Source organism: Ochotona princeps, chromosome 3 (assembly GCF_030435755.1).
Source record: "Ochotona princeps isolate mOchPri1 chromosome 3, mOchPri1.hap1, whole genome shotgun sequence".
NCBI lineage: Eukaryota > Metazoa > Chordata > Mammalia > Lagomorpha > Ochotonidae > Ochotona > Ochotona princeps.
The window spans coordinates 9,364,004-9,376,667 of record NC_080834.1 but is presented as its reverse complement, the minus strand read 5'-3'; the positions used below and the strand labels follow the sequence as shown (position 1 = coordinate 9,376,667).

The 12,664-nt window shown below is 45.0% G+C and overlaps 1 protein-coding gene across 1 annotated transcript; it reads left to right on the top strand.

Moving 5' to 3' along the window:
* The first annotated feature begins 3,321 nt into the window (after positions 1-3,321).
* Positions 3,322-10,985, top strand: TM4SF1 (transmembrane 4 L six family member 1). The gene is made up of 5 exons (XM_012930514.2): positions 3,322-3,604; positions 4,987-5,076; positions 5,163-5,308; positions 8,985-9,165; positions 10,829-10,985. Exons 1-5 carry the CDS (start codon positions 3,428-3,430, stop codon positions 10,841-10,843), a joined length of 609 nt encoding a protein of 202 aa, XP_012785968.1. The 5' UTR covers positions 3,322-3,427; the 3' UTR covers positions 10,844-10,985.
* Positions 10,986-12,664: the final 1,679 nt, after the last annotated feature.

The following is a 12,664-nucleotide window of genomic DNA, read 5'->3' as shown; positions in this document are numbered from 1 at the left end:
AGAGAGAAAGAAAGAGACACAGAGACATCTCCTGTCTACTGGTTCACTTGGCAGATGGCTGTAGCAGCTGGGCTGTGCTAGGTTGAAGCCAGAAGCCTGGAACTCCCAACCGTGTCTACCACATTGATGCAGAGACTCAAGCACTTTGGCCATCTTCTGTTGCTTCAAGATGCGCAAGCAAGGACAGTGACCACAACACCAGCCAATATATACATATTTTAAAATTCCATTTTATTTGAAAGAGCTGGAGAGAGAGCAGGGGGCAGAACGATGAAGCTTCCATCTGCTGGGTCACTTTCCAAATGGCCACACTGGCCAGGCCCATGGCAGGAGGCTGGGGTTCCGTCTGAGTCTCTCATGTTGGTGATGGGTACTCAAGTGCTTGGTACATCACCTGCTGCTTTCCCAAGATTCACACTAGAAGGGAGCTGATCCGAAACAGAGCAGCCTGTGCTTGAACCAGGCACTCCCATGTGGGATGCAGGCCAACCCACAGAGGTGTGGCAGGGTGGAGTGGGGGCTGTAAAGCAAGGCGGGGAGCCATCACAAAAGGCAAGGAAACACCTCATCTTACAGGAGAATTTGGTCAGCCTGAACCTGAACGTGCCTTTTACCAGACCCTAAAATACAACATGCTTCCCCAAAGTCTGTGCACCCCTTGTGTGGTGGTGGTGGAAGTCAAGGAGGTGAGTGTGGGCTCCAAAGACATCACTTATAAGTGACACTTACCTGTGCCTGTGGTCCAGGCCAGTGACCTGAGGAACCAAACGCAACTCGAGAGAACCAAAGGCTCAGAGTGTTTGCCACCAAGGCAGACTGCTGGGCCCATCCTCAGAAATTTCCACCTATTGTGTCAAGTGTCAGAGCTCAAATCTGCCTGTATATTATAGGTGGTCCCAAATATACCTCACCTTGAGAAACAAGAAAAAAGGACCACTGAGGGGCCTCAGGGAGTCAGCAGACTCCAGAAATACAACGGAAAAGTGTTTGTTTTCACTGATGTACTTCCCCCTCAGGTCCATATCAGCAAAGATCATCACTCTGATTGAAGTCATTGGCACGTCACACTTTATCCTGTAAATGTGCATCTTTACTAAGTGTTGACCAAAAACTTTCAAGGAGATGGAAATGTTAGCTAACCTGATCTGATCAACATATACATGCATTAAATCATCACAGCGTACCCTCAGAAGATATCCTAAACCACTATGAATGGAAACATAAACAATAGAGATTCCTCAGAAATCTGAAAATAGATCTGCCATGTGACCTAGCCGTCCCACTTCTGGGAATTCATCCAACTAAAATGAAATCAGCACATGGGAGTAATCTGCACTTCCAGGTTTATTGCAGCTAAATTCACAATCGCTGAGCTATGGAATCAGCCCAGATGTCCATTCAGTTGGTAACCAGAGAAGGAAAACACCATACATGCACGCTACAGAATAATGCTCAGCCATAAAAAGAATGAAATCCTGTCTTTTGCAACAAAATGGATGCATTTTGAAACCATTATGCTTACTGAAAGAAGCCAGTCCCAAAAAGACAAATATATTTTCCCTGATAACTGGTAAATAATACACAGAGTACAAAAACGTAATGCATTTGAGTGAAACTGACATTTTGAAAGTTGATTAGTGTCTACAGTCCTCTTGAGCAACAGTGGTTTTCTACTTCTTACTTGTCAAATTAGTTTAACGGAGGGCTAAGCTGGTGATTATAAACAGAAAGTATTTCATTGTAAACATTAAAAAAAAGAAATAAGAAAGGAGAGAAGGAAGGCCTGGGCGGGGAGCTGCACTATGTTCCCAAATCTGAATCTAGGGGATACAGGAAACATGCTTGCTTTAGACAAAGTTTAAAAAGAATGTTGCCAAAGAATAATGCCAACTACAAACAAAGCAAAAGAAGCATTTTAAATGGTTAGATGGGTCCTGTCTCATAGAATAGGAGAGAGGGTCTTGAGTGTGTGCCACTCGGCTGAGAGCAGGAAGCTGACCAGCAGCAGCTCCCTCCTTATCTGCCCCCCGTGCCCCCCATCTGTAGGGATGGGAGAAAAGGGGTGTGGGGGGAACTGAGCACTTGCAACCAAGTCAGCAAAGGACCACTTTCAGCACTTTGACCACCACGAAGGACCCCATCACTTATTACATAGCCCCTCCAGGCCCTGATCCCTGGGATTTTCAGGGTCCAAGCAGGGCTTTGAGACCCAAGACACAGGGGCCGTGTAGTTGGCTGCGTGATGGAGATGAGTGACGGCCTCATGAGGACTCACCTCCCTCGGCCTGAGGAGGTGGACAGGGCCGCTGGGACCTCCCGGCAGCCTGGTTCCCACAGACTGGGGTCCTCAGGCCCCTTGGAGCACGGCTGCACCCCGCTCAGGCCGCACCTCCTGCTGGACTCTCCTCCCAGTCTGACCCATGTCCCCCACTGGCCTCCTCATGTCTGCTTTGTGTCCCCTCTTCCAGCTTTGGAGCAAATCCTCCGGGTCTCAGACTTGCTCACCTTCCTTTTGAAAACTAACAATTCCCTACCCTGGCCCCTTTTCTCTTCCAGTGACGAGGCTCTCCTCTTTTTATTTATTTGTTACTTGTTTTCAACCTGCCCTGTGATTAGTACAGACCCTCCTTATCCACTAGTGGCACTGGCTTTCCTGACAGCAAGCTCAGGATTCCAAAAGCCTCAGTGTGTCTGGTGCCAGCTTTGTCCAGGTGCACATTTGTTTTGGAGACAGTCGTCCAGGGAGGCTGACCAGCAGGGTCAGACTTGCAGAGCTGCTGTAGGTTTCGGAGGGAAGTCTGCTTTGGAATCTTGCCAGGAGCCTTCTCCATGAAAGGGTGATAGCTCTGATGCCTCATTATTAAGACAAGCAGAAGAACTCGGAGCTCAGGAAACTCGCGCCCGGTGGTAAGTTGAAGTGGAGCAGACCTAGGAGAGAGCACAGAGCCCCGGTCTGGAAGCTGTTCAGGCAGTTACAGGATCGGAGTTTCTGAGGCCAGGAACTGGGTTGGGCCGCCGTGCACCCTGGCGACTCAGGGACACCTGTGCTAGACTTTGCCGCAGTTTTTGTGCTGGGAGGGAGTTTGCACAGTAAATTCCTTGTCGAGGATTAATCATTTTTTCTGCTGCCCGTAACTGTGGCCGTTTGTCACATCCTGCCCCTCGTTTCACTTCTCCCAAGGACTACCAGTGAAGGGCGGGACATCCCTCTGCCCCCACCCCCTCCACAGCCTGCCACCAGAACCAATGAAAGCCAAGTACCTCATCCACCCGGTGACTCAGAGCTGGCAGTATTTAAGAGGTGGCGAGAATGGCCTGAGCACTGCCTTCTGTTTTTTCCACGCTTGGGCTCAACTCATCTGCTCCAGGGCCTCGCTGGTCCGCAGACACACAGAAGAGAGAAGCTCCCGGTCGCCTTGGTATAGCCATGTGCTACGGCAGGTGTGCTCGAAGCATCGGACATTGCCTGATCTGGCTGGCCGTCCTCAGCATTGTGGCTAATATCTTGCTTTACTTTCCCAATGGGGAAACAAAGTACGCGACGGAAAACCTCCTCAGCCGCTTCGTGTGGTTCTTTGCTGGAATCCTGGGAGGGGGCTTGCTGGTGAGTCACTCAAAATTTTCACAACCTTCCGAGACCTCCACCTGCTGGCTAGATGCCTTCATTATGTATTTTTCTGAAAGTTTTCTGTAATGACTATTTCAGATCTAGCAGCTTTTAAAACTTTTGGTTGATCACTCTTTTGAAAGCCGGTTATACGAAAGTTGAAACAGGTGAATAGATTGTGCGAGAGGTTATTTTACAAAATCCTCCTTTAAGTAGCAGGGAGCTGCCTTTTTGGTGAAACCTCTTAGTTTACAACCAGAAAACAAAGATTGGCTCTTGGGTCAGATTTGAGCCTCTCGAGTTTCTAGCCCTGCAGCGAGCAGTCATTACTGTTTGCCCTGGGGAGCTGAAGGGGTCAGCTGGTATCAAGAGTTTTGGCTCTCAATTCTCTGCTATTTATTCTCAGGCATCTATGACAGTGGGAAATAGTGAATTGTGCGTGTTCTGCTATTTAAGAAGAATTGTAAGCTTTCTCCTTTATGGAATGCTGGGGTGTGGTGGTGCGGAAAAATCCTACAGTTAGCAACAGATCAGTATCTGAAGCCCATAGTGGAATGTGTTGTTTTTTTCCAAAGTTTGTTTTTAATTGGAGTGAGAGGAATTTGCTTGGCAACCTGGGAGCTGAGGGTATTAGCGTCAACCACAGTATGGGAGGAATGTGGGGAAACTCAGGTTTGCAATTTTAAAATGCTGAGATTAAGAATTTGTTAAGACTATTTTATGGCCTCAGCATCGTATGGCGTATTTTTTCCTCAGTTAAGTAAAAGTTCTGAAAATGCTTGAGTCTACTGCACTAATCATGGCACAGCAAACCTCTGAATTTCAGCGTTGGTAAGGTAACATAATCACCTGTCTTTACACTATCACACTTGACTGTTTCCTCTGATTTTGAGCTTAAAGTAATTCATTCTTAGGCTTACTTAAGGAACTTTGTGCATTGTAAGGAACTAAAGCGCGCATTGTTGTCTCCGAAAGGCCTTAAATCTCTCCCATCTTGACAAAAGGTACACTTATTGTATCGAAGACTTGTCGGTGTCTTCTGCATTTTTGAGTGGCTGGATCTGATTTAGTGATTGGGCTCAATAGCTTGAAAACAAAGATAATCTCTGAGACTAGTAGCAATTCTTGTGGAGTAAATCCTTTAACCCTCCCATCTTCTCTCCTGTCCCTAAGGAATGTTTTGGCACATCCTTAAAAGTGGGCAGACAATGGGTTTAGAGGCCCCGCACCCCACCCACCCCCTGCTTCCAGGGTTTTTAATTATTTGAGATACTTGATCAATTTCATCAAAACCATTCACTGGCACCATGAAAAACAAGCCGACGCCCCGTGGAGCTGGGGCAGCACCATGGTTCTAATGTGCTCGCTTTCCTAACCAGATACTGCTGCCGGCATTTGTCTTCATTGGGCTGGAAGAGGATGACTGCTGTGGCTGCTGCGGCCATGAGAACTGTGGCAAGAGGTGCTCGGTAGGTCCCCTCGCGTGCCGGTGAGACAGTGAGGCCCGGGAGGCAACTGCAGCCCCTGCGCTCACTGCTTGATCCTTCCTCCACAGATGCTTTCTTCTGGACTGATGGCCACCATCGGAATCCTCGGGTCTGGCTACTGCATCATTGTGGCAGCGCTGGGCTTGGCAGAAGGACCAAGATGTCTCAATTCCCTTGGCCAGTGGAACTACACCTTTGCCAGCACTGAGGGCCAGTACGTAATTGTTTCCTTCCTGATCACACATTCCTATCCAGATATGGGTATGGTGGAGACCCCATTGAACTGAGTAGGTCTCTGGCCATTCGCTCCTCCAGCCAGCCAGCCAGTATTGCTCCACCGTGACTCAGATACTACTGCAACAGAAAGTGTCTGAGGATGGAAGGCCCGTCCCTGATGTGGACAAGATTTACGGGCATCTGAGTAAATGCACTGGCTCGGGGCTCCCAGTTGCCCTGGGAACGGCTTCCACTGTGACTCCTATTACATAGACGAGGAAAAGGAGGCTTGAAGAGATGAGATGACTTGTCCAGAATCATCCGGACAAGCAGGTAGCGATCAGGATGTGGACCTAAGCAGTCCAGCTGTGGAGTTCTCTTGTCGTATATACATTCAATTAGAAAAACAAAAAAAGGCTGATTCAACGTAATCATTTTACTGTTTTAATAGAAAGTATAGAGCCCTTATAATAAGAATGTCATCTATATGAATTTTAACCAAAGTCCTAGGCAAATCATACCCCACCATCATACCCCATACTCACTCTCAGAAAACATAAAAGCTATGCCCAATGCTGTCTTTTTTGTTGTTGCTGTTGTTCCCTTTAAATAGACTTATTCATTTTAAAGGCAATGTTACTGAGAAAGGAAAACACACAGACACAGACATATCTTCCATCCACTTGTTGACTCCCAAATGGCCACAGTGGCCAGGAGTGGGCAAGGCTGAAGCCAGGAGTTAAGAGCTCCGTCCATGTCTCTCCCATGGATAGTGGGTGGTCAAACATTTGGGTCATCTTCCTCCATTTCTCAAGCCATTAGTAGGGAGCTGGATTGGAAGTGGAACAACCAGAAAATGAACCTTACACCCATGGGGATGCCAGCACCTCAATGGTAGCTCTACTAGCTATGCCACAATGCTAGCCCCCTAGTGCAGTCTTCATTGATAGCTATTGGGTTATATTAAAAAATGTCTTGCTCACAACTTTAACGCCAGGTTAATTTTAGCAGCTGTTTCATTTTATTTATTTTCCTTGCTGCTTACCTAGAAAAGATCCGAAGCAGGAAAGTTATGGAGACTGATGTATAGCAATGAGTGAATGACATGCTTCTTTGCGTGGGAGCTAATTCTAAGTTTACCTCTTCCTTATTTGCTCTTCAAAGGTGACTTTTGCAAAGTTTAGCTTTAAGTTTCATCAAGTGAAGATAATATTACTACTGAATTTTAATTGTCCTTATATTATTAAGAGTAAGGGTGTTGATCCTTATGAAATGTATAGTATCTTCTGATGATTGAATATATGTATATAAGCACATTCATTAGTTCATGAGCTTAGGGTTAGATAAATCTGGTCTCAATCCCACCTCAAAAAGTGAAATGTCTTCTGTTGTATCTCTGTTGCTTTACCTGTTTAACAAGGATGGCAGTTGTCATGAGGATTAATGAGGTAACGTGTGAAAATGCTGCCCATGGAGGCTGACCCTGTGTGAGCACCAGCCCACCTTCTAAGGGGTCTAGCCCAGCAGTGACTGTCCTCGGAAGGGAAATGCTAATGAAGCTTGACATTTTAATATTCAGAATTGTTGTCTGTTATGATTCATGTTTGTTCAGATCATATTCAATGTACTAGCAGTGACTGGCTATTTGTGTGTGTGCATGCATCAACAGTCATTGCATGAACCTGTTCTACAAAGTCATGGCTTAGGCTGGTAGCCTAGCATGGACAGGTGCGGGTATCACTAAGTGTGGCGTTTGTTTTGTAGTTGCTAGGTTGTATGCCTCCCCATCATCCACTCCAGCTACTGCGAGAAACTTTCCTCATCTTGTAAATAATAACTCCTCATTTGAACCTGCCCAGAGGTTTATGTATGATGGATAACTAACAGTAGAAGCCACCAGCTAGTTACCCAATAATCATATGGAGTCAAAGAATTTTTTATGCACCTGCAAACATTGATTTTTTTATTCCACAAACCTGCATAAACACTGAACCAGAAGAGCAGAATTTCTTTTTGTCGTTCAGGTATTTTAATCAACAAATTGAATTTCTGATTGGCTCAATGAGCCATTCCAAAGTTAGGTCTTGAGTTACAAGCCCCTTTGTTCAGCTGTGGCAGGAAGCAGTGATAAGAAAAGAATAACACTGGCCCTCTTTGTGGAATTCCGTCAATTCTTGATTTTCCCACACGATTGCTTCCCATCTCTCTCTAAAATCCCAAACGCACTATGATGGTAGCAAAGACTGAAATTCTAGTAATCAGAAGCAGATTTTTTTTTCTGAGTAAAGGAATATTCAAGTAATCAGAAAATCTAAATATCTTATACAGTCAGATATTGTCTCAGTATAATTCGCTGACATTTCATGAAGTGATGTCGGGGTTTGTTTATCACCTGACTTCATTTAAAATGTCTGGGTATCTACCCATCAGAGTACCTGCTGCATTGAGCTGGACTAGTACTTATCTCTTGCCTTCAGTGCTATGCTCTTCCAGAACAGTCTATGCCTTGTTCACCATTATATCCCCAACTTTGGTTCAGCGTTAAATTCACACAAAATGCTCTATACTCTTTGTTGACTCCGTGAATGCAATGTGCTACTTCCTGTGCATCTGAAAGTAAAGAATAATATCCAAAGGAACACATTCCTTAAAAACAGCAAAATAACTTTGGTCTAAAAGTCTCTCCATTGAAAACCTTGCAGTATATTAAATCTCTACATTTGCAGGAATTTGGATAATTTTCAAAAGTAATGATGGGGGTTTAAATTAGTCTTACTTATTTGAAAGAAACAGTGTAGTGTATGTGAAACGGGGGTGGGAGAGAGAGAGAGAGAGAGAGAGTTCTTGTCCTCTGGTTCTCTCCTCAAATGTCTGCAACTGCTAGGACTGAGCCAGGTAGAAACCAAAACTTTCAGGCTGGGTTTCTCACATGGGTGTGGGGTACCCACATACTTGTACCTTCATCTCTGGCTTCCTAGGGTGCCCATTAAGAAGCTGGATGGAAAATGGAACTCAATTCTAGGCACAATGGTAGGGGATGTGGGCAACCTAGGTGGCAGCTTAACCCACTACACCTCAACACCTATCTCCAAACTGAGATTCACTGAAATGATTTAATTAGTATCTTAAAGTTCCAAAGAGGCTGATGTGAAGAGATGTTTTCCAAATTACTATTCAATCAGTATTGCTTACAATGTGCTATCTTTCACACAGATGACAACGAAGCAGTAATACAATGGAAAGGACAAAGAAGCCACCCACCACTCTACCACCTAATCCACATCCACTCTGAGTTTGCATGCAAACACATACATGGCTTTTATTTTCATTTCAGATATATCGCAAAGACAGCTGCACATGTTCATTTTGTAAGAATTCATGGAGCTTTCATTGACTATGAGCATCACTATAAAGAGAAGATTTTTAAACCACAGTATCCCAGATTTGAAGCAAAAAACTCATGTTTTGATTTTGTATTTATCATTGTGACAAAATCTGAGCCCAAACTCTCTGTATTGTGGAATCACAAGTGTTAGAAAGATATGGTCATGGACATTAAATTAATGTATCCCTTTATTTCTCAGTGAAAAACCACCCCGAAAAACAGCCCTTCAGAGAAATTCCATCATGTATGATCACCTTTGGATGTGTTTTTGTTTATTTTTAATTCACAGGTACCTTCTGGACACCTCTACGTGGTCCCAATGTGTTGAGCCCAAGCATATTGTGGAGTGGAATGTGACTCTGTTTTCTATCCTCTTGGCTCTTGGTGGAATTGAATTCATCCTGTGTCTTGTTCAAGTAATCAACGGGGTGCTTGGAGGCATCTGTGGCTATTGCTGCTCTCGCCAACAGGTAAGGACCCGTATAAAAATGGCAACGTCTGGCCCTGGAATATTCGAGTGCCAGCATGCACCACAGTTCATCATAGAGAAGGCAAATCCAGACATGTTTAGCTGACAAGCATGTGTTCTTGCATCAGATTTGTGCCAACACATCAGTAGCATTGCGTTGCTCCCAGGAATCATCTTCCCTGGAGCCCCATGGTTGCTGTGCTAACCTGCTTCCTTCGGGTGGGCTCTTAGAGCAGAGAAACTAGGTGCCTGCATGCTCAGTGCCCCCTTCCGAATCCTATCCACCACCTCTTTCACTCCCCATCCTCTGACTCGATACAAATTCTGTGTCCTCTTTTCATATGAGCTCATGATTCACATTAAGCAATTTGCCCAGACCACCTCATCAGGATGGATCAGGTTCAGTCTGTGGGTCATCTTATGCCAACGCTCCTTCTCTTAGCCTGGGTGCCATACTGCTGTTCACTGGACTCTCTAGGGTTCCTTCCTAATAAGGAGTCACAAAATGGCCAAACAGCTAAACGTGGACAATCACTTATGGTCTTTGAATAGCAGCTCATGAAAAGCCTTTCACTGTGAAAGAAAGCCAGGAAGCATTTGTTTCTTGAGGATATGATTTCAGGGAGAAATATGCATTTGTTTGTAGAGGGAGGGTTCTTGTTTCTATATCCTCCTAAAAGCTGCATATTATTGAATTGATGGAGGTCCAGCTTTGGTGTGCTGGACCTATTTTACCATCTTCTTTGGTAAAATAGAACTAGGTAACCAGAGACTTAATTTGTATTTTCCAATCATTTAGGCTGATGATTGCAGTTCTCTTACCTTTCTTTTAAAGTAAGAAATACAATGAAAATGACAAGTTACTACTGTGAAAAACTTTGCTATAAAGAAGTGGAAACTTTCTATAAATTTTGAGGGGAACTTATAAGTCCTGTTTCCTTATCAGGCAAGGACAACAAGATTAATCATTTCGTTGGGATCCTGCCAAATTCCCAAGACAACAACCGGGTGGGAAACCTCCAGTCTGGGGCTCTTTTTGGGCTCCTTGGTTTGGGAGGGGCAGAGAGGAATTCTCTCGGGGTTTCTGTAATGCAGGTCTATCTTTAGCCTTGGATTTCATACAAGGCGGAGTCCTCACTGGGCCTCTTTGCTGGTGCAGTTTGAGGATAGGCAAAAAGGCAGTGAGGGAGGGACAGGCAGGGAGGGACACAGAGCTGGGCGAGCAGACACACGGGGTCCCTGCCTGGGTCACCATGGAGACCTTCTCTTCCCACACACTGAAGGAGGACCTGTCACTTTCTTGAGCTTGCCAGAGACAAAAGGCGCTCTCAAAGGCTAGAAGAGTTGAACCCATGATTGGGTAGCATTGAACTGGAAAGGTTACCTGCAATGAGCCCAAAGCTGGGGGGACACACCCCAGGCTGTTATTGTGCCACTTCCATGGACCCTTTCTTGGCAGTTTTTTCGAGGGAAGGACAATGGCCCTGGTTTGTGTAAAATACATTTCGTGAGCATTGTCTAAGCTCCAGTTGTGGTTGGCTAACACTCTGCCCAAGTTGAGTGCACTTGGCTTTATGTCTGCTTAAAACGGGCATGTAAAGGACATAAATGACATCATTGTTTAGCCTGCTGCTACTCTAATGCACCTTGCATTCTCTTCACAGCGATATGACTGCTAAGAGAGCCACCACCTGAAGACAGAACTACTGCCTTCCTCTATTTCATTGTAATTTATATATTTTACTTTTATTAATTTGTAAAACTTTGTATTAGTGTATCATATTCCACATAGTCTACTTTTATAAAGGTGTATAAAGACTGTTATTTTCACATGTCAATATTTGAACTTGGTCAAAAACTCCCTTCTCCCCCCCTCTTTTTTTTTTTGGTTAAGAAATAAGGAAACATCCCCCACTGTGAGGCATGTACAGATCGGTAATGGTCCCTTGCATATCTGAGATCAACCCAACAGTGTTCTGGATAAGACAGATCTTCCAGTTCCCATGGTACCTCCACACACGTGGTTTGAAAACAAAAGGTGCCTAGCTGCTCTTGGTGAGACGCGTGGAGAACTTTTTGTCCTTCAAAGTGAGCACTCTGGATCACAAAAGCCAGGAGAATCGGACAAAGAGGAAAACAAGAGATGGAATGAAGCAATTGATCAACACCATGTGGGGAGAGGGGAGGCTCATGAAGGAATACCCCCAACCCACTTGTTTTTTATGACAAATAAAATGTTTGCTACCACTTTGTTGTTAGGTTTTGTGTCCTAGCTTGACAGTCCCCTGCTCTCTTCCTATATCTGCTCGGGTCTTTAAGGGCTCCGAGTCTCCCAAGCTCTCTCCCCCACTCACTTCTCTGCCACCTCCTCTGCTGCTCCCTGGAGTCCCCACCCTTGCTGGCACCTTTCTTCTCTGCTGGCTGCTTAAGCCACCAGACTCCTGCAGAGGGGAACTAAAGTTTGCCTACCCCGTTGTTGACATTGTTTTTCTCTCAAGTCCAGGACCCGCTGACCTTCTGGGAATTGTCTCCTGACAGGTTCCATCTGAGCAAAAAGAAAGCAAGGCAGCAAACAATTGGGTAACACCTCTGTCCCTAAAATAAAGTAGGGTTCTAGTGGGTTATACAGAAGGCAGAAGCCTGAGCAAACCAGGAACAAAGTAACAGAGTGGATCGGTCATTTCAGAATTACTCTTACTATTCCTGAATAGTAGATAGAACAATGGAAAATCCACTGATTGTTTTTAAAGTCAGGTTACTTCAGGTTGTTTTGTTGTGTGTGTAAAGATTAAGCAGAAGAAACTTCATGCTCATGCCAATTGAAACTGGCCTGTTTGGAAACCTTGGCTGCTGTTTCCCTAACCTTGATTCCTCAGGTTAGATAAAGAACTTAGTTTCACCATGGTGACACGGGGTGTTAGCATGGCTGACTCCATCTTGAGTTTTAGCCAAGCCTATTGGGTAGCAAAAGCTTAGTCCAGAACCTTGGCCACCTATAATATTTTAAAGATTTGTTTTATAGGAAAAGCAGAGTTACAAAGGAGACACACATATACCAAGAGAGATACAGAGAAAGAGAGATCTTGTATCCATTGGTTCACTGCCCAAATGGCTATGACAGCCAGGTGTGGGCCAGGCTGAAGCCAGGAGCGTTAAACATCATCCAGGTCTCCCAGACAAGTATAGAAACTCAAACACATGGACCATCACTGCTCATATGGTCGTTTTAGCAGAGCTGGGCTGGGAGTGGAGGAGCCAGGGCTGGGTCACTGCTCATATGGGATGTAAGCTTTGCAGTCAACAGCTTCATGCGTTGTACTTCAATGCCAGCTCCAACCTCCTGTCATTTTTAGTGAAACCCGGTGGCACCTGCAGACAGAAAGACAGCGGCTACGTGTATTCCAGCCACAGCTTCATGCCCAGGAGCTGTTGTACTTCTGAAATCCGATTTCAATTGACATGAAATTTTGAGATACTTATAGTAATGTTAATGTGCTCTG